This window comes from Bombina bombina, chromosome 9 (genome assembly GCF_027579735.1).
Source record: "Bombina bombina isolate aBomBom1 chromosome 9, aBomBom1.pri, whole genome shotgun sequence".
NCBI lineage: Eukaryota > Metazoa > Chordata > Amphibia > Anura > Bombinatoridae > Bombina > Bombina bombina.
In genome coordinates, this window is record NC_069507.1 from 232,885,989 (window position 1) to 232,911,590 (window position 25,602).

The 25,602-nt window shown below is 38.3% G+C and overlaps 1 protein-coding gene across 1 annotated transcript in view; it reads right to left on the bottom strand.

Annotated features, from left to right (window-relative positions):
- ATRNL1 (attractin like 1) overlaps nucleotides 1-25,602 on the bottom strand; it is a 1,671,159-nt gene that overhangs the window by 1,126,330 nt on the left and 519,227 nt on the right. The window contains exon 19 of the mRNA XM_053692689.1: nucleotides 14,287-14,424. Within this exon, the coding sequence (XP_053548664.1) occupies nucleotides 14,287-14,424 (138 nt within the window). The remainder of the gene's footprint in view (nucleotides 1-14,286; nucleotides 14,425-25,602) is intronic.

Genomic DNA, 25,602 nt, shown 5'->3' on the forward strand with positions numbered 1-25,602 from the left:
TAGCTTTTTTATTGTTAGGCTAGTGAGGGGGGATAGCGGATAGAGGGTTAGACAGTGCGGGCTATGTTAGGGAGGCGTGTTAGACAGTGCGGGCTATGTTAGGGAGGCGTGTTAGACAGTGCGGGTGTTTTAGACTTTAGTCAGGTTTTATAGGCGCCGGCAGATTCTAACGTGGCGCAAGTCACTGGCGACGCCAGAAATTTGTACTTACGCAGATTTCTGGACATCGCTGGTTTGTGAGACTTACGGCACGTTAGCATCTGACGGCGACCTATATGGGATAGCTCGAGTTGCGAGCTGAAACTGCGGGCGACGCCGGTTCCCTCGCTTGCGCCGCAAACTGCGATCGATATCGGATCGCGCCCCCAATACATTATTTTTAAAGCTTTGAAATGAAGACTTTAAATGCTAAACAGCATTATAAACCTAATAAAATAAATCACACAACACAGTATATATAATTAAACTAAGTTAAATGAACAAAAACATTTGCTAAACAGCATTATAAACCTAATAAAATAATCACACAACACAGACTTAACTTGCATTTCCCTGCAAAAAGTTCTTTCTACGCATTCCAATCTGGACTGATTTATAGACAGGAAGATCTTGTTCCTTTGAAATCTGCTCGATAGCTCAGGTCTAATTAAACTGATTAATTTAAGCTTGCTTGGCTTTGCTGCAACACAAGCGGACAACTCCACCTACTGGCTATTTTAATAAATGCACTGCTTCTCAATGCTTTTCAATAGCAATCACATAACTGGAAAAAAAGGTTGTTATTCTGAAACGGTGTAAATTGAACCGTTGTAAAACGAGGGCCATCTGTATTTTTTTCTATTGCAACCTATTCTGCTGTACTGAAGCTGCTACGGCTTCCTAACTGGGATCACGGACTGGAGGGCGCCTAGCATCATAGAAACTCCCCCCAGCCCCGATCCCATGATTGAAATCACACGATCACATGTACGATCACGTGATTTCAATTTTTTACTTAATTTGTTTACATTGGAAATTTGTTACAAAGTAACAAATAAGTACCGGAATTAATGGGTTAATAAAATATAAATTGTTTTGTGATGTTGTTTATGTTAATTCCTTTGCTCAGGGTTCTGCATTCCACAGGACACACTCCAGTCTCTCTGGGGTGATTGTAAACACCACTTTCAGAGTTAAAGGGACAGTAACACATTATAAATGCAATACATTTCTCTGTTGTGTTACATAATCACATATCAGCCAAGTCTAAACATTTTTTAAACAAATTGACATCTTTTTTACTGCACTTTTTATGTTCTAATATCCAAACTCCACCTTCATTTGCCTCATTTGGAGGAGCCAATCTAGGGCGCGATCCGATATCGATCGCAGTTTGCGGCGCAAGCGAGGGAACCGGCGTCGCCCGCAGTTTCAGCTCGCAACTCGAGCCATCCCATATAGGTCGCCGTCAGATGCTAACGTGCCGTAAGTCTGACAAACCAGCGATGTCCAGAAATCTGCGTAAGTACAAATTTCTGGCGTCGCCAGTGACTTGCGCCACGTTAGAATCTGCCGGCGCCTATAAAACCTGACTAAAGTTTAAAACACCCGCACTGTCTAACACGCCTCCCTAACATAGCCCGCACTGTCTAACACGCCTCCCTAACATAGCCCGCACTGTCTAACCCTCTATCCGCTATCCCCCCTCACTAGCCTAACAATAAAAATGCTATTAACCCCTAAACCGCCGCTCCTTTACCCCGCCGCAACCTAATAAAATTATTAACCCCTAAACCGCCGCTCCCGTACCCCGCCGCCAGCTATATTATATCTATAACCCCCTAAAGTGAGCCCCTAACACCGCCGCCATCTATATTAAAATTATTAACCCCTAATGTAAGCCCCTTACACCGCCGCCATCTCTATTAAAATGATTAACCCCTAATTTAATCTACCTACCCCGCCGCCAGCTATATTATCTATATTAACCCTAAGTATATTATAGTTAATATAGGTATTACATTATATATATTAACTATATTAACCCTAATTATATTAGGGTTAATATAGTTAATATAGTTACTATAGTATTTATATTAACTATATTAACTCTATCTAACCCTAACTAAATTTATATTAAATTAATCTAATTCATTTATAAACTAAAATGTTCCTATTTAAATCTAAATACTTACCTATAAAATAAACCCTAAGATAGCTACAATATAATTAATAATTACATTGTAGCTATGTTAGGGTTAATATTTATTTTACAGGTAAATTGTTAATTATTTTAACTAGGTATAATAGATATTAAATAGTTATTAACTATTTAATATCTACCTAGTTAAAATAATTACCCAATTACCTGTAAAATAAATCCTAACCTAAGTTACAAATACACCTACACTATCAATAAATTTAATAAACTACTAACATCTATCTAAAAATACTATTAAATTAACTAAACTAAATTACAAAAAAAACCAAACACTAAATTACAAAAAATAAAAAAAAGATTACAAGATATTTAAGCTAATTACACCTATTCTAAGCCCCCTAATAAAATAATAAACCCCCAAAATAAAAAAAATTCCCTGCCCTATTCTAAATTCAACAAATTTCAAAGCTCTTTACCTTACCAGCCCTTAAAAGGGCCTTTTGTGGGGCATGCCCCAAAGAATTCAGCTCTTTTGCATACAAGAAATACAATACCCCCCCCCCCCATTACAACCCACCACCCACATACCCCTATTCTAAACCCACCCAAACCCCCCTTAAAAAAGCCTAACACTACCCCCCTGAAGATCTCCCTACCTTGTCTTCACCACACCGGGCCGAACTCCTGATCCGATCCGGGCGATGTCTTCCTCCAAGCGGCAAAGAAGAATTCTTCCTCCGGCGACGTCTTCCTCCAAGCGGCAGCAAAGTCTTCATTCTTCCGGCGGCATCTTCAATCTTCTTTCTTCGCTCCGCCGCCGCGGAGCATCCATCCCGGCCGACTGCTGAACTTGGAATGATGTACCTTTAAATGACGTCATCCAAGATGGCGTCCGCCGAATTCCGATTGGCTGATAGGATTCTATCAGCCAATCGGAATTAAGTTAAAAAAATCTGATTGGCTGATTGAATCAGCCAATCAGATTCAAGTTCAATCCGATTGGCTGATCCAATCAGCCAATCAGATTGAGCTCGCATTCTATTGGCTGATCGGAACATCTTAGGGTTTATTTTATAGATAAGTATTTAGATTTAAATAGGAACATTTTAGTTTATAAATGAATTAGATTAATTTAATATAAATTTAGTTAGGGTTAGATAGAGTTAATATAGTTAATATAAATACTATAGTAACTATATTAACTATATTAACCCTAATATAATTAGGGTTAATATAGTTAATATATATAATGTAATACCTATATTAACTATAATATACTTAGGGTTAATATAGATAATATAGCTGGCGGCGGGGTAGGTAGATTAAATTAGGGGTTAATCATTTTAATAGAGATGGCGGCGGTGTAAGGGGCTTACATTAGGGGTTAATCATTTTTATATAGGTGGCGGCGGTGTAAGGGGTCAGATTAGGGGATAGATAAGGTAGATGGCGGCGGTTTTAGAGGCTCACAGTAGGGGGTTAGTTTATGTAGATGGCGGCGGGGTCCGGGAGCGGCGGTTTAGGGGGTAATAACTTTATTAGGGATTTCGGGGGGGGGGGATCGCGGTTGACAGGTAGATAGACATTGCGCATGCGTTAGGTGTTAGGTTTATTTTAGCAGATCGCGGTTGACAGGGAGATAGACATTGCGCATGCGTTAGGTGTTAGGTTTATTTTCTAGTTAGTTTAGGGAGTTACGGGGCTCCAATAGTCAGCGTAAGGCTTCTTACGGCTGCTTTTTGTGGCGAGGTGAAAATGGAGTAAGTTTTCTCCATTTTCGCCACGTAAGTCCTTACGCTGCATATTGGATACCAAACTGCGCGGGTTTGGTATACCTGCCTATGGCCCAAAAAACTGCGGGCGACGGCAGAAATATACGCGCGTAACTTCTAGGTTACGCCGTATATGTGATACCAAATCCGCGCAAATATTGGCGTCGCCGGCTTTTGCGGGCGACGCTTTATATCGGATCGACCCCCTAGGCTATAGTCTGTGGACAACAAGGATAGACAGAGCCACTAGGATAGACATTAGTATAAAATGCTTTGTTTCACAGTTGCTATTAGTTAAAGCCACTTAGGTGAATCTGTAGCAGAGTTAGCCTTTAAAATTCACCAGGGTGCATTTCAAGTTCTGAGAATTGGAAAATCCTCAATTTTCAGAGCTTTTTTACAAAAAAGGAAGAGAAAAATAATAATGAAATAATATTGCAGTTTTTTATTATGCATAACTAGACAGTTTTTTATTTACTGACCCCTTAAAGTAATTGTTTATATTTGCATCTGGAATGAATCAATACACTTCAAAATATGTTTGAAATGTTTTGAATGCATTTAAACATGTTGTTTTTCTGGAAAAAAATGTGTGTTGTTTTGCAATTTAGGGCAAAACATTTTGAAACGCATCTTGAGTTGTTTATTGTATGTCCTTTGTTGTATCCACTTGGGGACAGATATAACTGAGCTCTGCACATATCAAGTAAATCACTGAGCTGCATGTAAAAAAAGGTCAAGGGTCACAGTATTCCACACAATGAACTCCAACCTCTCTGGGGAACATGGAACAATAAACATTTTAAAAGTTAAATTACAGAAAAAAGAATGTAAAATGAATAATGAAAGTGCTTTGTGCTATGTATAAAATTACATTACATGGAGAAACAATATTAGTGCACATGGGCAGTCAAGCACTGATATTATCTATACTTCATCTTGCTATTTGATCTAAACACAAAGAGAAAGTATTTGAAAAAATAGTCAATATAAAAATAATTTGCTAAAAATGCACAATCAATACAGGTTCCCTCAAATTTACATCACTCATTCTTTACTAAGTAATTATTAGAGATGGAGAGAAATAAATTCACAGACACAAATAGATAGAGAGAAAAAAAAAAAGTTATATATATATATATATATATATATATATATATATATATATATATATATAATAATGAAATTAATTCTTACCTGATAAATTTGTTTCTTTTACGATACGACAAGTCCACGGATTTCATCCTTACTTATGGGATATCGCCTCCTGGTCAGCAGGAGGAGGCAAAGAGCATCACAGCAGAGCTTTATATATAGCCCTCCCTTCCTTCCCACTCCAGTCATTCGACCGAAGTTAGGAAGAGAAAGGAAAAGCCAAGGTGCAGAGGTGACTGAATTTTAGCAAAAAATAAAAATACCTGTCTTACAAAAAAACAGGGTGGGCCGTGGACTCGTCGTATCATAAAAGAAACAAATTTATCAGGTAAGAATAAATTTCATTTTCTTTTACAAGATATGACGAGTCCACGGATTTCATCCTTACTTATGGGATACAATACCAAAGCTATAGGACACGGATGAAAGGGAGGGACAAGACAGGGAACCTAAACGGAAGGCACCACTGCTTGAAGAACTTTTCTCCCAAAAACAGCCTCAGACGAGGCAAAAGTATAGAATATGGAAAATTTGGAAAAAGTGTGAAGAGACGACCAAGTTGCAGCTTTGCAAATCTGTTCAACAGAAGCATCATTTTTGAATGACCATAAGGAAGCCACAGCCCTAGTGGAATGAGCCGTAATTCATTCAGGAGGCTGCTGTCCAGCAGTCTAATATGCAAAACGGATGATACTCTTAAGCCAAAAAGAAAGAGAGGTAGCCGTAGCTTTCTGACCCCTACGTTTCCCAGAAAAAAACAACAAATAATGAAGATGATTGACGAAAATTCTTAGTCGCCTGTAAGTAGAACTTCAAGGCACGGACCACGTCCAAATTATGTAACAGACGCTCCTTCTTAGAAGAAGGATTAGGACACAAGGAAGGAACAACAATTTCCTGATTAATATTTTTGTTAGAAACAACCTTAGGAAGAAAACCAGGTTTGGTACGCAACACTACCTTATCGGAATGAAAAATAAGATAAGGGGAATCACATTGTAATGCCGAAAGCTCAGAAACTCTGCGAGCAGAAGAAATAGCAACCAAAAATAAAACTTTCCAAGATAATAACTTAATATCTCTGGAATGCATAGGTTCAAACGGAACCCCTTGAAGAACACGAAGAACTAAATTCAAACTCCAAGGAGGAGCAATAGGCCTAAACACAGGCCTCATTCTAGTCAGAGCTTGGCAAAAAGATTGAACATCCGGAACATCTGCCAGACGTTTGTGGAGCAAAATGGACAAAGCAGAAATCTGTCCCTTTAAGGAACTTGCTGACAATCCTTTCTCCAATCCTTCTTGGAGAAAAGACAAAATCCTGGGAATCCGAACCCTACTCCATGAGTAGCCCTTGGATTCGCACCAATAAAAATATTTATGCCATATCTTATGGTAAATCTTTCTAGTAACAGGCTTACGTGCCTGAATCAAAGTATCGATAACTGAATCAGATAACCCATGCTTAGATAAGATCAAGCGTTCAATCTCCAAGCAGTTAGCTGCAGAGAAACTAGATTCGGATGATGGAAGGGTCCTTGAATTAGCAGATCTTTCCTCAACGGAAGCATCCACGGTGGCTGAGAGGACATGTCTACCAGATCGGCATACCAAGTCCTGCGAGGCCACGCCGGAGCAATGAGGATCACCAAAGCCGTCTGCTGTTTGGCTCGAGCAATCACCCGGGGAAGGAGAGCAAACAGAGGGAACACATAAGCTAGGCTGAATGACCAAGGCACTGCCAATGCATCTATCAGTTCGGCCTGGGGATCCCTGGACCTGGACCCCTATCTCGGAAGCTTGGCATTCTGATGAGATGCCATAAGATCCAATTCTGGCCTGCCCCACTTGAGAATCAGGTCGGCAAATATCTCCGGATGGAGTTCCCATTCCCCCGGATGAAAAGTCTGTCTGCTCAGAAATTCCACTTCCCAGTTTTCCACTCCTGGGATGTAGATTGCCGACAGATAACAAGAGTAAGCCTCCACCCACTGAATTATCTTGGCTACTTCTGTCATCGCTAAGGAACTCCTTGTTCCTCCCTGATGATTGATGTAAGCTACAGTTGTGATGTTGACCGACTGGAATCTGATGAATTTGGCCAAAGCCAACTGAGGCCAAGCCTGAAGCGCATGGAATATTGCTCTCAACTCCAGAATATTGATGGGAAGTAGAGACTCCGATCGAGTCCACACACCCTGAGCCTTCAGGGAGTTCCAGACTGCTCCCCATCTTATCAGGCTGGCGTCCGTTGTCACTATCACCCATGAGGGTCTGCGGAAGCATGTTCCTTGGGACAGATGATCCGGCGACAATCACCATAGAAGAGAGTCCCTTGTCTCCCGATCTAGATCTATCTGAGGAGACAAATTTGCATAATCTCCATTCCATTGTCTTAGCATGCTCAGTTGTAGAGGTCTGAGATGAAAACGAGCAAACGGAATGATGTCCATTGCTGCCACCATCTATCCAATTGCCTCCATGCACTGAGCCACTGACGGCCAAGGATTGGACTGAAGGGCTTGGCATGTATTCAGAATCTTTAACTTTCTGACGTCCATCAAAAAGATCTTCATGGACAGAGAGTCGATTAGAGTTCCCAAGAAAGGAACCCTTGTCTGTGGAACCAACAAACTCTTTTCTCGATTCACTTTCCACCTGTGAGTCCTTAGAAAAGACAGAACAATGTCGGTATAAGACTTTGTTAGCTGATAAGATGACGCCTGAATCAGAATATCATCCAGATAAGGTGCCACTGCAATGCCCCGTGGCCAGAGGACCGCTAGCAGAGACCCCAGAACCTTGAAGATTCTGGGCACTGTGGCCAAGCCGAAAGGAAGAGCCACAAACTGAAAATGTTTGTCCAGAAAGGCAAAACGGAGAAACTTGTGATGATCTTTGTGGATAGGAACATGTAGATATGCATCCTTTAGATCCACGGTAGTCATAAATTGAGCCTCCTGGATCAATGGAAGAATGGTACAAATAGTTTCCATCTTGAAGGATGGAATCCTGAGTAACTTGTTTAGACTAAAATGGGTCGGAATGTTCCCTCCTTTTTGGGAACTACAGATTTGAATAAAACCCCTGTCCCTGTTCCTGTATTGGGACGGGACAGATTACTCCCATGGAGAAGAGATCTCTTACACAGCGTAAGAATGCCTCTCTTTTTATCTGGTCTACAGATAATCATGAAAGAAGAAAGCTTCCTCTGGGGAAGGAATTTTTTAACTCCAACTGATACCCTTGAGACACAATTTCTAGTGTCCAGGGATCCTGAACGTCTCTTATCCAAGCCTAGACAAAGTGAGAAAGTCTGCCCCCTACTAGATCCGGTCCCAGATCGGGGGCCGACCCTTCATGCTGTCTTGGTAGCAGTAGCTGGCTTTTTGGATTGTTTACCCTTGTTCCAAGACTGGTTGGGTCGCCAGGTGGGTTTGGCTTGTGAAAAATTCCCTTCCTGTTTAGCGGAAGAGGAAGAGGGAACTCCCTTGAAATTTCTAAAGGAACAAAAATTACTCTGTCGCCCCCTTTGTTTGGAAGTCTTATCCTGAGGGAGGAGGTGACCCTTACCTCCCGTGATGTCAGAAATAATCTCCTTCAAGTCAGGCCCGAACAGGGTCTTTCCCTTGTAAGGAATAGCCAAAAGCTTAGATTTAGACAACACATCCGCAGACCAAGATTTTAACCATAAGGCTCTGCGTGCTAAGATGGAGAATCTCGAACTCTTAGCCACCAACTTGGTTATCTGAAAGGAAGCATCTGTAATAAAAGAATTAGCCAACTTAAGAGCCTTAATTCTATCTTGTATTTCTTCCAAAGAAGTCTCAGTCTTAAGAGACTCTTCTAAGGCATCAAACCAAAAAGCGACAGCAGTCGTGACTGTAACAATGCAGGCCGCCGGTTGCAATAGAAACCCCTGATGAACATAGATCTTTTTGAGAAGACCCTCCAACTCCTTATCCATAGGGTCTTTGAAGGCACAACTATCCTCAATTGGAATAGTAGTACGTTTAGCTAGGGTGGAGATAGCTCCCTCCACCTTAGGGATCGCCTGCCAAGAATCCCGAATGGTGTCAGCTATAGGGTACATTTTCTTGAAAATAGGAGAAGGGGAAAATGGAATACCCGGTATCTCCCATTCCTTATCAATAATTTCCGAAGTTCTCTTAGGAACAGGGAAAACGTCAGAATAAGAAGGGACCTCTAAATATCTGTCCATCTTACTCAATTTTTCTGGAGGGACCACGATAGAATGAAAGTCATCCAGAGTCACCAAAACCTCCCGGAGTAACAGGCGGAGGTGTTCAAGCTTAAACCTGAAAGACATCACGTCCGAATCTGTCGGGGGCAATGTTCTTCCTGAGTCAGAAAGTCCCCCCTCAGACAGAGCCTCCATACCCCCCAATTCAGCCCTGGGAGGGTACATCGGAGATCGCCATCAATGCATCAGAAGTCGCATGGACCACAGGGGCCTCTCTCCTACTGCGTTTGCCTTGCAGTACTGGCAAAGCAGATAACGCCTCTGAAAGAGTAGATAACATAACTGCAGCAATATCCTGCAGGGTGAACGCAGCAGACGCAGTCGAAGAACAAGATGCGGGTGTTAAAGGCTGTGACGCTTGGGGAGAAAGTTGCGGCATACTCTGAATCTCATCAGTCTGAGAAAAATCCTTAGATATACCATTATTAAAGAAAATCTGCCCTCTAAAGTGTAATGCCCTCTCAGTGCAAGAGGGACAAAAAGTAACATGGGGTTCCACATTGGGATTCAACCTCATGGAACAGGTACTGGCATTAAGATCTTCCATGATAAAAAATGGTATTGGTCATAGTATTTCAATTATGTAATGCACTTAACACATACAGAGATTGAAAATATCCAACATAGGATCGCTTGTAAAAAAAACAATAATTGTGTCTTTAAAAAATAAAAACGAAAATATTTTATTGCCCAGCACTCTGTATAAAATTTTTGAACAGAAAAAAAACATGTCTTACATATTCCCAGTAAGCTAACTAAATGTGATAAGTAACTGCACACTTGGAAAATAAAAAGCACCTCGCCACAGCTCTGCTGCGGCGCCTACCTGCTCCCTATGACACGGAGACAACGTCAACCCGACCAGCAGAGTGCCTAAGACCGCCAGTATTTCTCTACCAACCACGTGGTCTAGGCAAACACCGGAGCCGAAAGCACACTGTCCGACTCCCAGGAACACACTGCGCGGCTTCTTCCAGTGCGCGAAAGAAAGGCCCTGCCCAGCATCGTGGGCGTGTCAAACCGAAACTCCTGGGTGGCTCAGTGCTGTGTGTAAAAACAAAATGGAGCTGCCGGGACAGATTCCACACCTGATTCAGTGGCAGAAATAAAAATAAGCCAATCCCCTCTGAAAACAAACTCCTGGTCCACTGTTATTGATAACCCTGCCGGGACCAAGAATTCTAGAGCAGTGCACTCCAGAGTATAATACTCCAAGCCAGATCCCCAGCGTCAGCCCAAATGTAAGGAGGGTTAAAAACAGTGTACACCGTCACAAATAAAACCCCCATATAAACATTATGTCAGTCCCAAAGTAGACCAAATAATGAGGGGAGCCCTTCAATACCGTGTGTAATAGAACACAGACATGTGAACGTAAGAGCCAAGTTTATAGAAGAAAAACTAACAGTCTAAGTGTCACAGAAATAATGGACTGCATATACCTCAATGCTGAGTAACAGCACGACTTGTCCCACACTGCAAGAGGTCCTTCTTCTCCTCCAGGAAATTTGTGGGAACAAACTGGGTCTTAGATAATATCTGCTAAGACCATATTCAGCAGGGCAGCACACAGTATGGGAGGCACAGAGAGAATAAAATCCCCCCAGTTCCCAGTGCCTTAAAGCCACCTGTAGCTCTACTCTAGAGGCTGACAAGAAATACGGCTACACCCTATAGTAAAATAGCACACTTTGATACCATTTTAAAAATAATAAACTCTTGATTGAAGAATCTAAACTAACACCTCACTTTTCCTCTTCCTATCACTAACACAGGCAAAGAGAATGACTGGAGTGGGAGGGAAGGAAGGAGCTATATATACAGCTCTGCTGTGGTGCTCTTTGCCTCCTCCTGCTGACCAGGAGGCGATATCCCATAAGTAGGGATGAAATCCGTGGAATCGTCGTATCTTGTAAAAGAAATATATTTATATTATTATCGGTTATTTGTATTTGAGTGCCAACAGATTCTGCAGCAAAACATATATATATATATATACTGTATGTATATATATATAGGTGTGGGTCTGAGGGTGTAAAGAGAGAGAGAGAGAATTTATTTTATAGACAGACAGAAATAGATAAATAGAGAGACAGCTAAATTGATAAATAGAAATATAGATAGATATTTAGATATAGATAGATAGTAAGCTATAGCTAGATGATAGATAGATAGATAGATAGATAGATAGATAGATAGATAGATAGATAGATAGAAATGGTGAAAGAAAGAGAGAGAGACAGAAATTGATACATACAGAATGTAGAGATAGAAAGACAGACAGAAATAGAGACAGACAGACAGATTGATGATAGATAAATAGATAGATAGAGCAGAAATAGCAAAAGGCAGACAGTTAGATATTTTGACTTAGATATTTTATATTCATAATAAAACTCATATTAGTGCCCTATTCCAAATTTTCCAACTTCGCACTATTAATATTTGAAATCAACTTTTTATCTTCAAATAAAGTTGTCTTATATTTGACTAAGAACATGTTTAAAGATGTTTTTTAAAGGGACATTAAACACTAAATAAATGCTAGATAGAATGATTCATTCAAAGAAAAGCTCAATCTGAGAGTAACATGTAGATGTATTTTTTAAAGTTTAATTAGTTTTTTAAATATTGAAAAAATAAGTGAAACGTTTTAGTGTTTATAAAACAATGGGAGCTGCCATGTTGTAACTTAGGTTGCCTTCTCTACTGTAGCCAAATAGAGACAGTTATAAATAGGTCACTAGAGTTTTCAGCCACTGCCTGTGTGGAATATAACAGTGTTCTGCACTTCCATTTCTAAAGGGAACTTGAAAGCTCACAATTTCAGAATAAAATTACAGGAAAGGGGGACCAAATAAATAATGAAGATATATTGCAGACTTTTTTTATATTTACAATTTATCATTTTATATTGCCATCTAAAAGTGTTTAATGTCCCTTTAAGGCTCTGTAGCTCTGCATAATTAAATATTTAAATAGACTTTTAAATACAGACTAAACCATATAAAACAACAAACAAACATTTTTGAAGTGTTTAATAAAAATTTAGCTTATCTAAAAAGGGCTGTTACTCATTTTTAAGAATAGAGGGAGAAACAAGTAGTAAAATGTATAAATTTCCAGGCTTCATAAATTGATTTCAGACATTATTGCATTGAAGATAATTTAGTAAAGGTGACAAGAGAGCTTATTTGGTTAGCGAGCTAATGTATCCCCACAGAATAAAAAGTATGGCTATATATCAAGCTGCCAGAGAGGTGCTGTAGAAACAAAAAGAACATTTTGTCAACTTCAGAAAATAGAGAACTATTAAGAATTATTTAAAATGCCATAAAACAGTAGAAAATGTTCAACTGTCAATAGGGCAGGTATTAATCTTGTGTACCCATGTACAATATGAACACTCATACTAGTATAGCGCTAGGCAAAGCACAAGTTATGGAAAATGTGTATATAATATTTATATGTTATTGGGATAATGAATAACAGGTGTGTATGTGTGTTTGTACATATGTGTGTATGTGTGTACATGTCTTTGTACATATGTTGGTGTGTACATGTGTTTTTACATGTGTATGTGTACATGTGTTTGTAAGTGTGTACATGTACTACACACATAGAAAATTGGTTATTCGGATATTCGCTTGTCAAATGAATTCCAAATATGGCCGTAAGTATTCCCCTTGCCCATATTTGTAATTCATTTGACAAATGAAAATACGAATAATAAATTTAGTACATATCTAGTATGTACTTGTGTGTGTGTGTGTGTGTATGGGTTTGTACAGTTGGGAGGATGTGTGTGTTCGTGTGTACATGTATTTGTGTGTGTATGGGTTTGTACATATGTGAGGATGTGTGTGTGTGTGTGTATGTGTACATGTGTTTGTAAATGTGTGTAGTGTATGTGTAAATATGTGTATGTGTACATGTGTTTGTAAGTGTATGTACATGTGTGTATGTGTACATGTGTTTATAAATGTGTGTACATGTGTGTATGTGTACATGTGTTTGTAAATGTGTGTAGTGTATGTGTAAATATGTGTGTGTGTACATGTGTTTGTGTGTGTACGAGTTTGTACATATGTGAGGATGTGTGTGTTCATGTGTACATCTGTGTGTGTGTACATGTGTGTGTACATGTGTGTATGTGTACATGTGTGTATGTGTACATGTGTTTGTACATATGTGTGTATGTGTACATGTGTTTGTACATATGTGTGTATGTGTACATGTGTCTGTACATATGTGTATGTGTACATGTGTGTGTAAGTGTGTGTACGAGTTTGTACATATGTGAGGATGTGTGTGTTTGTGTGTACATGTGTGTGTGTGTGTGTGTACATGTTCATGTTATATTGTTAATTCATTCATGTGGTCAAAACAGTTACTCTAAAGGCAGGAAAAATATTTTAAAAAGTTCAAATTTACTCTACTGAATACCAATTAGCAATGTCCTTGTCAGCTGATTGCTTCCTGTGTCAACTAGAAAGTATGTAAGCCTTCTTTTGCTCTTGGCAATCCTGACCCATTACAAATAAATAAAAAGTTGTTTCTGTGTGTGTTTGTGTTTTTTTTGTTCCTAAAATAATTTCATATTAACATTTTTTATCTAAATTTCCCCAAAACGTGTTCCCCAGTTCAGCAAGTGGAATGAGAAAAAAAAAGCATAAGAAGGAAGACAACCCCATATAAGAGCAGGTTTGGATAATTAAAGTCTTTCCTCAAGCACTTTATATTCATTCAAAGCTAAACAGAGACCAACAGTTAAGGTTTAATTTAAGAAAACAAACCATTCCCTATAGTAGCCTGTTTCTTCTTCTTCTAATGAAGTGATACAGTATTTGGGATTATGATGTGAGTATGATGCTGCATTTAGGAAGCATCACTGTAAAATCATTACAGTGAGCCCGGGCAAAGCTGCAGTTTTTACTTTCAGGTGGTTTCCTTACCTTCACACTCTCCCCCATTGGTAGGGTTGCCATAGTACCCTGGCATGCAGGTTTCGCAGTGTTTTCCGGTCGTGAGGTTTTTACACTGTTCGCACACATTGGTGTTTATGCATGTGCTGTGCCCGTTACATTGACATGCTGAAAAACATTATAAACAAAACTATGGCATTAGCTGTTAACTTTGAACTATGTTGCCAAATTTAGTTGAAACATATTGCTGTTATTATTTTGAAAAAGGACTTTAACATAAAATGTCATCACACATATGAAAGAGCATCAGTTAAACACTCTACAATATGAGACCTGTTTAAATGGAAATTACAGCTAAAAATAAATAATAGATGTTTGTCTACAACTGATATTAAAGTATCAATAACCCACCGGCAGATAAAGACAAGTAACACAAAAAGACTTTAACTTTATGATGCTTGCAAATTTAGTTTTGTTTGAAGAGTACCTCATAGCTATTATATTTTAGATGCATACAGTAATAAACTGTATATATATATATATATATATATATATATATATATATATATATCCTTAGTGCATTTCAGTTTTAAAGGGCCATGATACCCAAAACATCTTTCTAATTTATTTCTATTATCTAATTTGTTTTATTCTCTTGATATTCTTTGCTGAAAAGCATATCTAGATATGCTCAGTAGCTGCTGATTGGTTGCTGCACATAGAAGTCTCATGTGATTGGCTCACCCATGTGCATTGCTTTTTCTTCAAATAAGGATATCTCAAAAATGAAGCAAAATAAATAATATAAGTAAATTGTAATGTTGTTTAAATTTGTAATGTTGTTTAAATTGGATCAGCCAATCGGATTGAACTTGAATCTGATTGGCTGATTCAATCAACCAATCAGAATTTTCCTACCTTAATTCCAATTGGCTGATAGAATCCTATCAGCCAATTGGAATTCGAGGGAAGCCATCTTGGATTACGTCCCTTAAAGGAAGGAGATGGATGTTCCGCGTCGGCGGGATGAAGATGGATCCGGAAGAAAGAAGATTGAAGATGCCGCTTCGATCAAGACTTCAGCCGGATCATGGACCTCTTCAGCTCCCGCTTGGATCAAGACTCCAGCCGGATCATGGACCTCTTCAGCTCCCGCTTGGATCAAGACTTCAGCTGGATCATGGACATCTTCAGCCCCCGCTTGGATCAAGACTTCAGCCGGATCATGGACATCTTCAGCCCCCGCTTGGGCTTGGATGAAGACGTCGGAGCCTGGACGGATCGGTGGTACCCGGTGTGGTGAAGATAAGGTAGGATGATCTTCAGGGGCTTAGTGTTAGGTTTATTTAAGGGGGGTTTGGGTTAGATTAGGGGTATGTGGGTGGTGGGTTGTAATGTTGGGGGGGGTATTGTATGTTATTTTTTACAGGCAAAAGAGCTGTTTACTTTAGGGCATGCCCCGCAAAAGGCCCTTTTAAGGGCTGGTAAGGTAAAAGAGCTTTTCTATTTTAATTTTAGAATAGGGTAGGGCATTTTTTTATTTTGGGGGGCTTTGTTATTTTATTAGGGGTCTTAGAGTAGGTGTAATTAGCTTAAAATTGTTGTAATATTTTTCTAATGTATGTAAATTATTTTTTATTTTTTGTAACTTAGTTCTTTTTTTATTTTTTGTATTTTAGTTAGTTTATTTAATTGTATTTATTTGTAGGTATTGTATGTAATTAATTTATTGATAGTGTAGTGTTAGGTTTAATTGTAACTTAGGTTAGGATTTATTTTACAGGTAATTTTGTAATTATTTTAACTAGGTAGCTATTAAATAGTTATTAACTATTTAATAGCTATTGTACCTAGTTAAAATAAATACAAAGTTGCCTGTAAAATAAATATTAATCCTAAAATAGCTACAATATAATTATAATTTATATTGTAGCTATATTAGGGTTTATTTTACAGGTAAGTATTTAGCTTTAATTAGGATTAATTTATTTAATAAGAGTTAATTTATTTCGTAAGATAAAAATTATATTTAACTTAGGGGGGTGTTAGTGTTAGAGTTAGACTTAGCTTTAGGGGTTAATAAATTTAATTGAGTAGCGGTGAGGTCCGGTCGGCAGATTGGGGGTTAATACTTGAAGTTAGGTGTCGGCGATGTTAGGGAGGGCAGATTAGGGTTTAATACTATTTATTATAGGGTTATTGAGGCGGGAGTGAGGCGGATTAGGGGTTAATAACTTTATTATAGTAGCGGTGAGGTCCGGTCGGCAGATTAGGGGTTAATAATTGTAGGTAAGGTAGCAGCGACGTTGGGGGCGGCAGATTAGGGGTTAATAAATATTATGTAGGTGTCGGCGGTGTTAGGGGCAGCAGATTAGGGGTACATAGGGATAACGTAGGTTGCGGCGTTGTGCGGTCGGCAGATTAGGGGTTAAAAAAATCGAATAGAATGGCGGCGATGTGGGGGGGCCTCGGTTTAGGGGTACATAGGTAGTTTATGGGTGTTAGTGTACTTTAGAGCACAGTAGTTAATAGCTTTATGAACCGGCGTTAGCCCAGAAAGCTCTAAACTCCTGGCTTTTTTCTGCAGCTGGAGTTTTGTCGTTAGATTTCTAACGCTCACTTCAGCCAAGACTCTAAATACCAGCATTAGAAAGATCCCATTGAAAAGATAGGATACGCAAATGGGTTAATAAATTTATTATAGGTGGTGGCGGGTATAGGGGGGGCAGGATAGGGGTTACTAGGTATAATGTAGGTGGCGGCGGTGTCCGGGAGCGGCGGTTTAGGGGTTAATACATTTATAAGAGTTGTGGCGGGGTCTAGGAGCGGCGGTTTAGGGGTTAATAACTTTATTTAGTTGCGGGGGGATCCGGGGGCGCCGGTATAGGGGGTAGAACAGTGTAGTTAGTGTGGGTGCTTAGTGACAGCTTGTCAATAAAGCTGTCAAAAAGCCGAAGAGCAGCGAGATTGGATGAGTGATAACTTTCACAGTCCGCTGCTCATCGCCCCGTACTTGGTGCGCGGCTTTTTGACAGATTTATTGATAACTTTGGCGAGATTTTTCAGGTCCGTGGCGGCGATGGTAGGCGAGCTTAGGCGGGCGTATTGGGCCGGCGAAGGCAGGTAAAGTAGACACGTTGATAACTAGAGGCCAGTATATCTACACCGGTGGGGTTTATTTTTCGCACACAATTCCAGAGACTGATGACACTTAACTACCTTCTTATGGGAGATTTTTCTTTTTCTAAATAGTGACATGCTTTTTGGTTGAGGGCATACTGTATATATATATATATATATATATATATATATATATATATATATATATAAAAATATATATATGTGTGTGTGTGTGTGTGTATGTACCAGACATCATGCATGAAAAGATAGTGCACTAATTTTAAGTGCCCATCAGACCCAGAAATACTTATTAGGCTGTCAAGGTGAGTCCCACTGCTGCCACATGCATCTAGCTGTACTGGATGACCTGCACTCTTTGCCTCCTAAAGTTTCAGAGGAGCCCCCTCCTATTCTAGCCATTATGCCACCACCACATATAGCCACTACTAAGAAGTCCAAGTTAGGCAGCAAAAAAATAAATATACACTTTAAAAAAAATAATAATCCTTTCATGCATAATATTTGCGCCCCCCCCCCCTTCAGGGGTGCCCTAAGGTGGTTACCTAGTCTGCCTCTATTGTAGCACTGGCCCAAGGTGAGGGTATAGCTGGTGGCTTTCTGTTGAAATCTATTTAACCAGCAATGAATGCAGCAAGCTCAGTCTGGTATCAATGGCTGAAAGGTGATACTATAAAAGTTTATAGGCCATCCCTGCCTGCTCAAAATTTATTTTTGCAGGTATAATAAATAACATTAAACTATAAGGCTCTGTCTGTTCCCAGCATTCAGACCATTTGCCTGTTAGTATGAATTTCTGCCTCAGCTGATGGGAGTTTTTCTCAATAAACATAGATTTAAAGAAAGAAAAAATGACTTAAATTGTAAGCTATGCGGATCATAGTTAAAAAATATTTAACTCAAAATAAAACTATCACAAGCTACAATTTATCAAATGAAAGGGAGACAAAAGGAGGCGCCACAATAGTGTGAAATCGTAGGTAAAGGGACCCCCACAAAACGATACAGGATCACTTACTGGATATAAAGCACTTGAGAAGTGCCACAGGTGCAGGCTGAACTATTCAAAGCTGTCCAGCGAGCTTATCCTTCCGGTCAAACAGCCAAAGGGTTAACTTCAGATTGCCCCACACGTATTGGGATCAAAGATGAGCCAAACAATAGTGGATTCCCACTTGGGAAAGAAAATCCAGCTATATATAGGGCTAAAAAATAGTTCAAAAGTCGAAACGACTAGTAAAAGCAATAATAAAACAAGCGTGATGACAAATAGGTAAAAATATAACCAAAAAGTTTATTTAAACCTAATACACTACGCGTTTCCCGGTCACAACAACCGTTTCATCAGGTGTAAAAAGCTAACAGTCATCACACTATTTGTAACAAATCTCGGCGTTCCAAAAATTCCATTGCGCATGCCCATTGAAGCCATGAACCAATGAGATGAAAATCTGAGCCGGCACAATTTCGGATAGGTCATACATTGGGGGTGTGTGATACCAGCCCCCACCACGAGTGTTACCTGTCACTCAAATGACGTCACTATAGAGCACGGCAAGTATCTAATAGCTAAAATACGCCGGCATGATGCTCACTAATATAACTACGCTAATATGGTCACACAGGGAGAGACCACAAAATTAAGATTCCCTCATGTGATCCCGAAAGTGGCCTAAATGTATCTTTTATTTTTGAAATAAATTAAATAATAAAATAAAATGTAACATCCTTCTAATTCTTAAATAATATATATATTAAATATTGTATATACAGTCAGTGGGGAGTAAATATATATAAAAAATATAAAATAGTATCTTAATATTCTTCTTTACGACAATCAAAAATATATAAAAAAAAAAAAAAAAGTAACTGTTATTACATATAGCCCTGAGGAGTATTCCTGGCCTAATGTTAAAAACTCGATGTAGAATACATCAAGGCTAAAAAATAAATAATAAGGTAACACCCCATAGTGGAGGTGGATCACCTGTATAACACAAAAATATGTAAAAATGTAATAATTGTGTATTACCACTAAAATAAGACGATAATATATGATTTTACCATGCCAGCTCAGGGATCATCTGATCAGTCATGACTTGATACACAAATGAATTTATATTCTAGAGTCTAGACATATATATATATTACACATATAAAATCACATAAAAATAAAAGTGGATTACTACTCTGACGTTTAAACCCATAAATGATACACATTGAAAGTCTCAGATAAAATCACATAGACACCAATGCCAAATGTGACAGATAGGTGTATAGAGTTACATAAATACATAAATATAAACATAATAATAAATCCCAAAAGAGACAAAGAGGAGTTAATCATGTTCACTTAATTGAAAGCTGCCATGTCAATGTTTTCATTTAGACCATGGGGCTTCAAAGTTTTTAATTTCCATATCCAATAAGTCTCTCTTTGTCGCAAGTGAATAAACCTATTTCTACCCCATTTGGGAGCAACATGTTCTATAGGAAGAATACTATATATATCACTTTCTCCCAGATGGCATTGTCCCTTGTGACGAGGAACACTATGATTCATCAATTCTTTCTTCACATTTCTCATGTGTTCCCCCCATCTTTTTTTGATGGGTCTTGAGGTTCTCCCTACATACTGAACCCCACATTTGCATTGTAGCAAATATACCACAAATGTTGAATCACACGTGAAATGTGAAGAAACACTAAAAATTTCATTGGTAACAAATGACTTAAATTCAGTAACCTGCCCCATCGTATAGCTACACAACCCACAGTTATTTTTCCCACATTTAAAAAAACCTATCTTAGTTGTTAAAAAAGAATTAGTATTAACTTTGTTTGCCACCCTATTTGTGCGTTTTTTCATTAAGATCTTACTCGGTGCCAACCTATTTTTAAGGGTCTGAGCTCTTCTAAAGGTGCAGATAGGAGTATCTTCCAATATTTGTTTTAAAACTGGATCATTTTTTAAAATAAGCCAATACTTCTGTAAAATATTCTTAATTAGATGATGATTATTATTATACCTAGTAATAAATCGGGGATGATTATTGATTTTGGACTTAAATAGTAACCTTTCCTCTTCCGAGTTAAATGTTTTTTCATATTTGTCCTTTTTCTTAGAATTAAACAAATCAGATCTTACTTTATTTCTAGCCTTTTGGTAGCCTAATTCTATGAGTTTCGATGGATAATCTCTTGCAAGGAACCTCTCTTTTAATATTTGTGATTGCTCATCAAAAACAGATATCTCTGTACAATTTCTGCGTATTCTGCAGAATTGATTGAATGGAATATTTTCTTTCCATGGTTTGTAATGGTTACTTTTAAAATTCAAATAACTATTTGTATCTACAGTTTTGAAAAAAGTCTTGGTTGAAACAGAGAACAAAGATTGTTCTCTTGTTGTTTTTTAGGTGCATGGTCGATGTGGCCAGTTTGCTCTGTTCACATTTGACAGTGCACCTATATGGTGTGTTATACCTAGTGAGCAGCCACAATTGTGTTAATATTAACATTTGCTATTACCCAACTAATTTTACTATACTTTTAAATAACATTAGGTGTATACTCGATATTATATATACTGTCTTAAGGAAAGGTCTTTTTATAAAATGGACACGCCAAGTGTAGAAAATACTATTAGCTTTGGAAAATATTTTGACCCCTCCACCAGAAGCAGATTATTATCCACAACGGGGGATGGGGAGGAGGAAGAGAGAGATCCAAAGTTATTATTTAGAAGGCTAGAGAAACTTAGTAGGTCACAGATTAACTGCTGGTATGATCTAATAACTTTGGAAAACTTTGAAAAATATGGAATTATCCCTAAAGGGTTAAAATTATATAAGAAATCCATATTTGAGTTAGATGAGGTAGAATTCCTTAGTGAATGGGAGGAAGCTATGGATACCTGTTCGAGAAAATTTATTTCTATATTAAAGAGATATAGGGATAAGAAAGTGGAAAAATTGAGTAATGAGATACTACAGATTGAAACAGTCTTAAATGAGTACAAGGATGATGTCCTGTATAAAGAATTAGACATGAGAAATAGAACAGCTCTGAGACTTTTTGAATCTGAAGTTATAAAAAATAAAAAGAAGAAATTACATAATGCCCTATATGGAAATAAAGATAAAGAGATAGGAGAGGAAGATAATAATACTGGAGAGAAAACTGAGGGGACACCTAGGGGAGCAGAGGGAGGGGATGAAAGCTCGGAAAGAACAGGCTATGACAGTAGAAAATTCCATGTTAATGGCCAGCCCAAACATAAGATGAATATGAATAATAGAAATAGAAATAAGAACAAGAGTAAAATGGGAAATAATCAAACGAATAGGGAGAGAAACACACATTCAGAGTGTTATCAATATGATCAGATTGAAGGGGACTGGGGACACAGAGGAAGGAGGAAATCAAGTGTTAATGAACAATACTCCCTATACCCGCAAAAGAATCAAGGTTATTATCAGGAATGGGGTTTAGGGGCCAGACCAAAAAGTAATACACAGAAAGGTCCCTTCACCCATAAGAAAAATGCAGAGGGTGGGAAACAGATTAACACTAATAACAAGAAAGGCCAAAATGTTGGATATAAAGATAAAGAACAGAAAGATATTGGGGGATACTTCCCCTATAGGAAAGAACAAGTAGAAAATCGTTTTTTAGGCCACCCCTCAGAGAACCTGCCTCGAGTAGGGAATCGAAACCCAAAAAGAGGTATAGAACACGAAGAAGAGGATGCAGAGGAGGAGTGGTATATAGAGCCAAAAAACAAAAAAGGGAAAGGGAAACACTTTTGAGACCCTTTGGGCAGGAGATTTTTAATATATCAGAAAAGGTTTTAACTAAAGATGAAGAGAATCTCCTGAAAAAAGGCCTATCCTTTGCTCCTGATGCAGCCCCCAATGAGTTTGAGTTATATATTGACACAAAGAAATTGATTAGGAAACTCACACTTGCGAGACATTTTAACCTTAGGAATGACAGCAAAAAGGATTATGGCCCCCCAATACAAGGGGATGAGTCATTAATTGTCCCTGAGAGTCTAGAAGATGGAGAGGCTTTAGGGGTTAATGAAACAGGGTTATTAAATATTTTGAACGATCTTGAAGAGGAAGCAAGAAACATACCTGTGAATCACAGTCAGTTAAAGAAAAATTCAGCATTTTACCCTGTTCATTCTAAGGGGAACTTTATCCCAGTATTTGAGAAATTTCTAGAAAAAGAACTAAAAGAGATTTGCCTGAGAGATAGAAAAAGGAAAAGAAACAGATGCAACCTAAACCCAAATGAACGAAAAGCACTAAAGAATCTAAGTGAGACCATGGATATAGTGGTCCGTAGTGCGGATAAGGGTGGGGGGGTTGTAATTCAGGGAAGAAAAGATTATATTAAGGAAGCCCATCGTCTATTAGGTGATTCTGAGACATATAAAACCCTAGAGAAAAATCCGACAGGAAATTTTCTATTAGAATATGAAGAATTAATCAAGACTGGGAAGAGTAATTTGGTTCTAAATAATGTGGAATTTCAGTATTTGGTGGTGGGGAATCCAGTCCTACCTATTTTCTATCATCTCCCCAAAATCCACAAGGGTTTGAGTAACCCGCCGGGGAGACCGATAGTCTCAGGGATTGGAGGCCTCACCACCAAATTGTCTGAATATGTTGATCAAATTTTGAAACCCATGGTTCCATGTTTACGGTCATATGTGAGGGATACAATACATATTTTGGAACTCACGAAAGATATAGAATGGAAACAGGATTTCATTTGGGTCACAATGGATGTTTGTTCGCTGTACACCTCAATTCCACATTTGTTGGGAATCACGGCTGTGAAGTATTTTGCCAATAAAAGCGGATACATAAATGAGACCCAGATGAGTTTCCTAGAGAGGGCTATGGAGTTTATTCTAACTAAAAATTATTTTGTATTTGAAAACAAATATTTCCTCCAAATAAGAGGTACCGCTATGGGTACAAAATTCGCCCCCACGTTTGCGAACCTTTATATGGGGTGGTGGGAGGATCTATTTGTTTTCAGCACAAATAACCCTTTTAAACATAACATAATAGAGTGGTATCGTTATATAGACGACGTGCTCATGATATGGCACGGCTCCAATGAGGATTTGAATAAATTTGTTGAATATACTAATAAGAATTTATTTAACCTAAAATTTACAATGGAATGGAGTAAGGATAGGGTTAACTTTTTAGATCTTGAAATTATACAAGAAAATGGAAGGGTCTACACAAATCTATATAGGAAACCCACCGACACAAACGGATATCTCCATGCCAGCAGTGGCCATCATAAAAAATGGCTCAAAAATATCCCCCTAGGACAATTTCAGAGAGCAAGACGTAACTGTACTAAACAGGATGATTATGAAATAGCTGCAGGGGTGATTAGAAATAGATTTTTAGCAAAGGGATACGAGAATAAGGAATTAGTTAAAGTGCAAAATATCGTAGGGAATATGAATAGGGATGATCTTATTGGAGGTAATAATTCGAAAAAGAAGAATCATGATAGTAGTAAAAGGAAGATACAACTTGTAACAAAATTTAATAGAGCATCAAGGGAGATCGAGAAAGCCATGAAAAAACATTGGCCTATTATCATGCAAGATCCAGTATTAAGAGATATTCTGAACGATAGGGGACAAGTTATTTTTAAGAGAAATTCAAATGTTAAAAATAGAATTAGTCCTAGTATGCTGAAGTCGGAGAAATCCACAAATTGGCTAAAGAAAAACTCAGAGGGATTTTTCAAATGTGGTAGGAAGAATTGTAATTGCTGTGCCCATATGGAAAAGAATAATGGTACCTTTGGAAAGAAAAAAGGTGATGATACATTTAAAATCAGATGTATGATGAATTGTAAAACATGCTATGTTGTCTATCTTTTAAGGTGTTCGTGTGACAAAATCTACGTAGGTCGCACGAAACGACCCGTGAAGACCAGATTTAACGAGCACCTGAGAAACATAGAGAACGGTTTAGATAATCATGGTGTACCAGCACACTTTCTTGAAGCCCATGATGGCGATAAAACAGGTTTGAGTGTCTTAGCAATTGAACATGTAAAAAACCCCATTAGGGGAGGAGATAGATTACTTCTTTTAAGGCAACGGGAGACCTACTGGATCCACAAGCTTGAAGCTGTGGGTCCAGGAGGTATGAATAGAGACATAGATTTAGCAGCATTTCTGGATACATGATCAATATTTAGCTACCTCTCAAGGGTATTTTCAGTCAATTTTACGTCTTTTAGCCCCCTAATAGAAATTTACCTCTTTCTAGTAACTATGTTCCTATATGTATAATGTATCTCTAAAGGGAAAGTAGATTATTCAGGGCTCTAGAAATAAATTATAACCATATATGTGGAGCCCTGATTCCAGCTGGGGTTTAGTCTCCCTAGATCTCTTAGGAATTTATACTTTGCCTATGAGAGTTTCTATATAAAAGTGTCTAAATAGGTCTTATTTAGTGCCTTATATATATATCTTCATTACTTTATCGTTTATAATATGCGCTATCAATTTTAGTGATCATATATTTCTTCCTTAGATTAATTCTGAATGGGCAGTAAAAATTAGTATGTTCATATATTTGTATCCTTTTTAGCAGGTGTAAATAGATAGATTATATTTATGAGTTTTTAACCTATTACTTAAGCACAATTATATTTTTTATATTTATGTATTTGTTTTAACTAGCCTTTGAACATTTATTTGCTTTGTGGTTTTAGAAAACTTCGTATATATTAAGCAGTTCTGTGATATTTTATGAAATTTGTATGCAATGTATTTGATGTATATTTTAAATGTTATTAGATTAGGTGGATCATGTATAACCATAGGGATTATCTCATTTGTATGTGATAGAAACAGCCTACCTATAGATTGGGACATTAGCATATGTATATCGCTCATGCAGGATAGAGGGATATAAATAAGCTGTAAGAAGCAATGTGGGCATTGCCTCTGACGAAGCGAGGAGGAGCCTCGCGAAACGCGTTAGGCCACGCCCACTTTACGCTACGTAGGACGTACTCTGACGTTTGTGTTAGGACCTGGACTGGAGCCGGCTATTTGCAGTACAGCGTCTACCGCATTGTGAGCAGAGAGGGTCCGTTTTCTATGAGAGGGTTTACCCGCTGGCTATCGAATAATCTGGGAGAGAG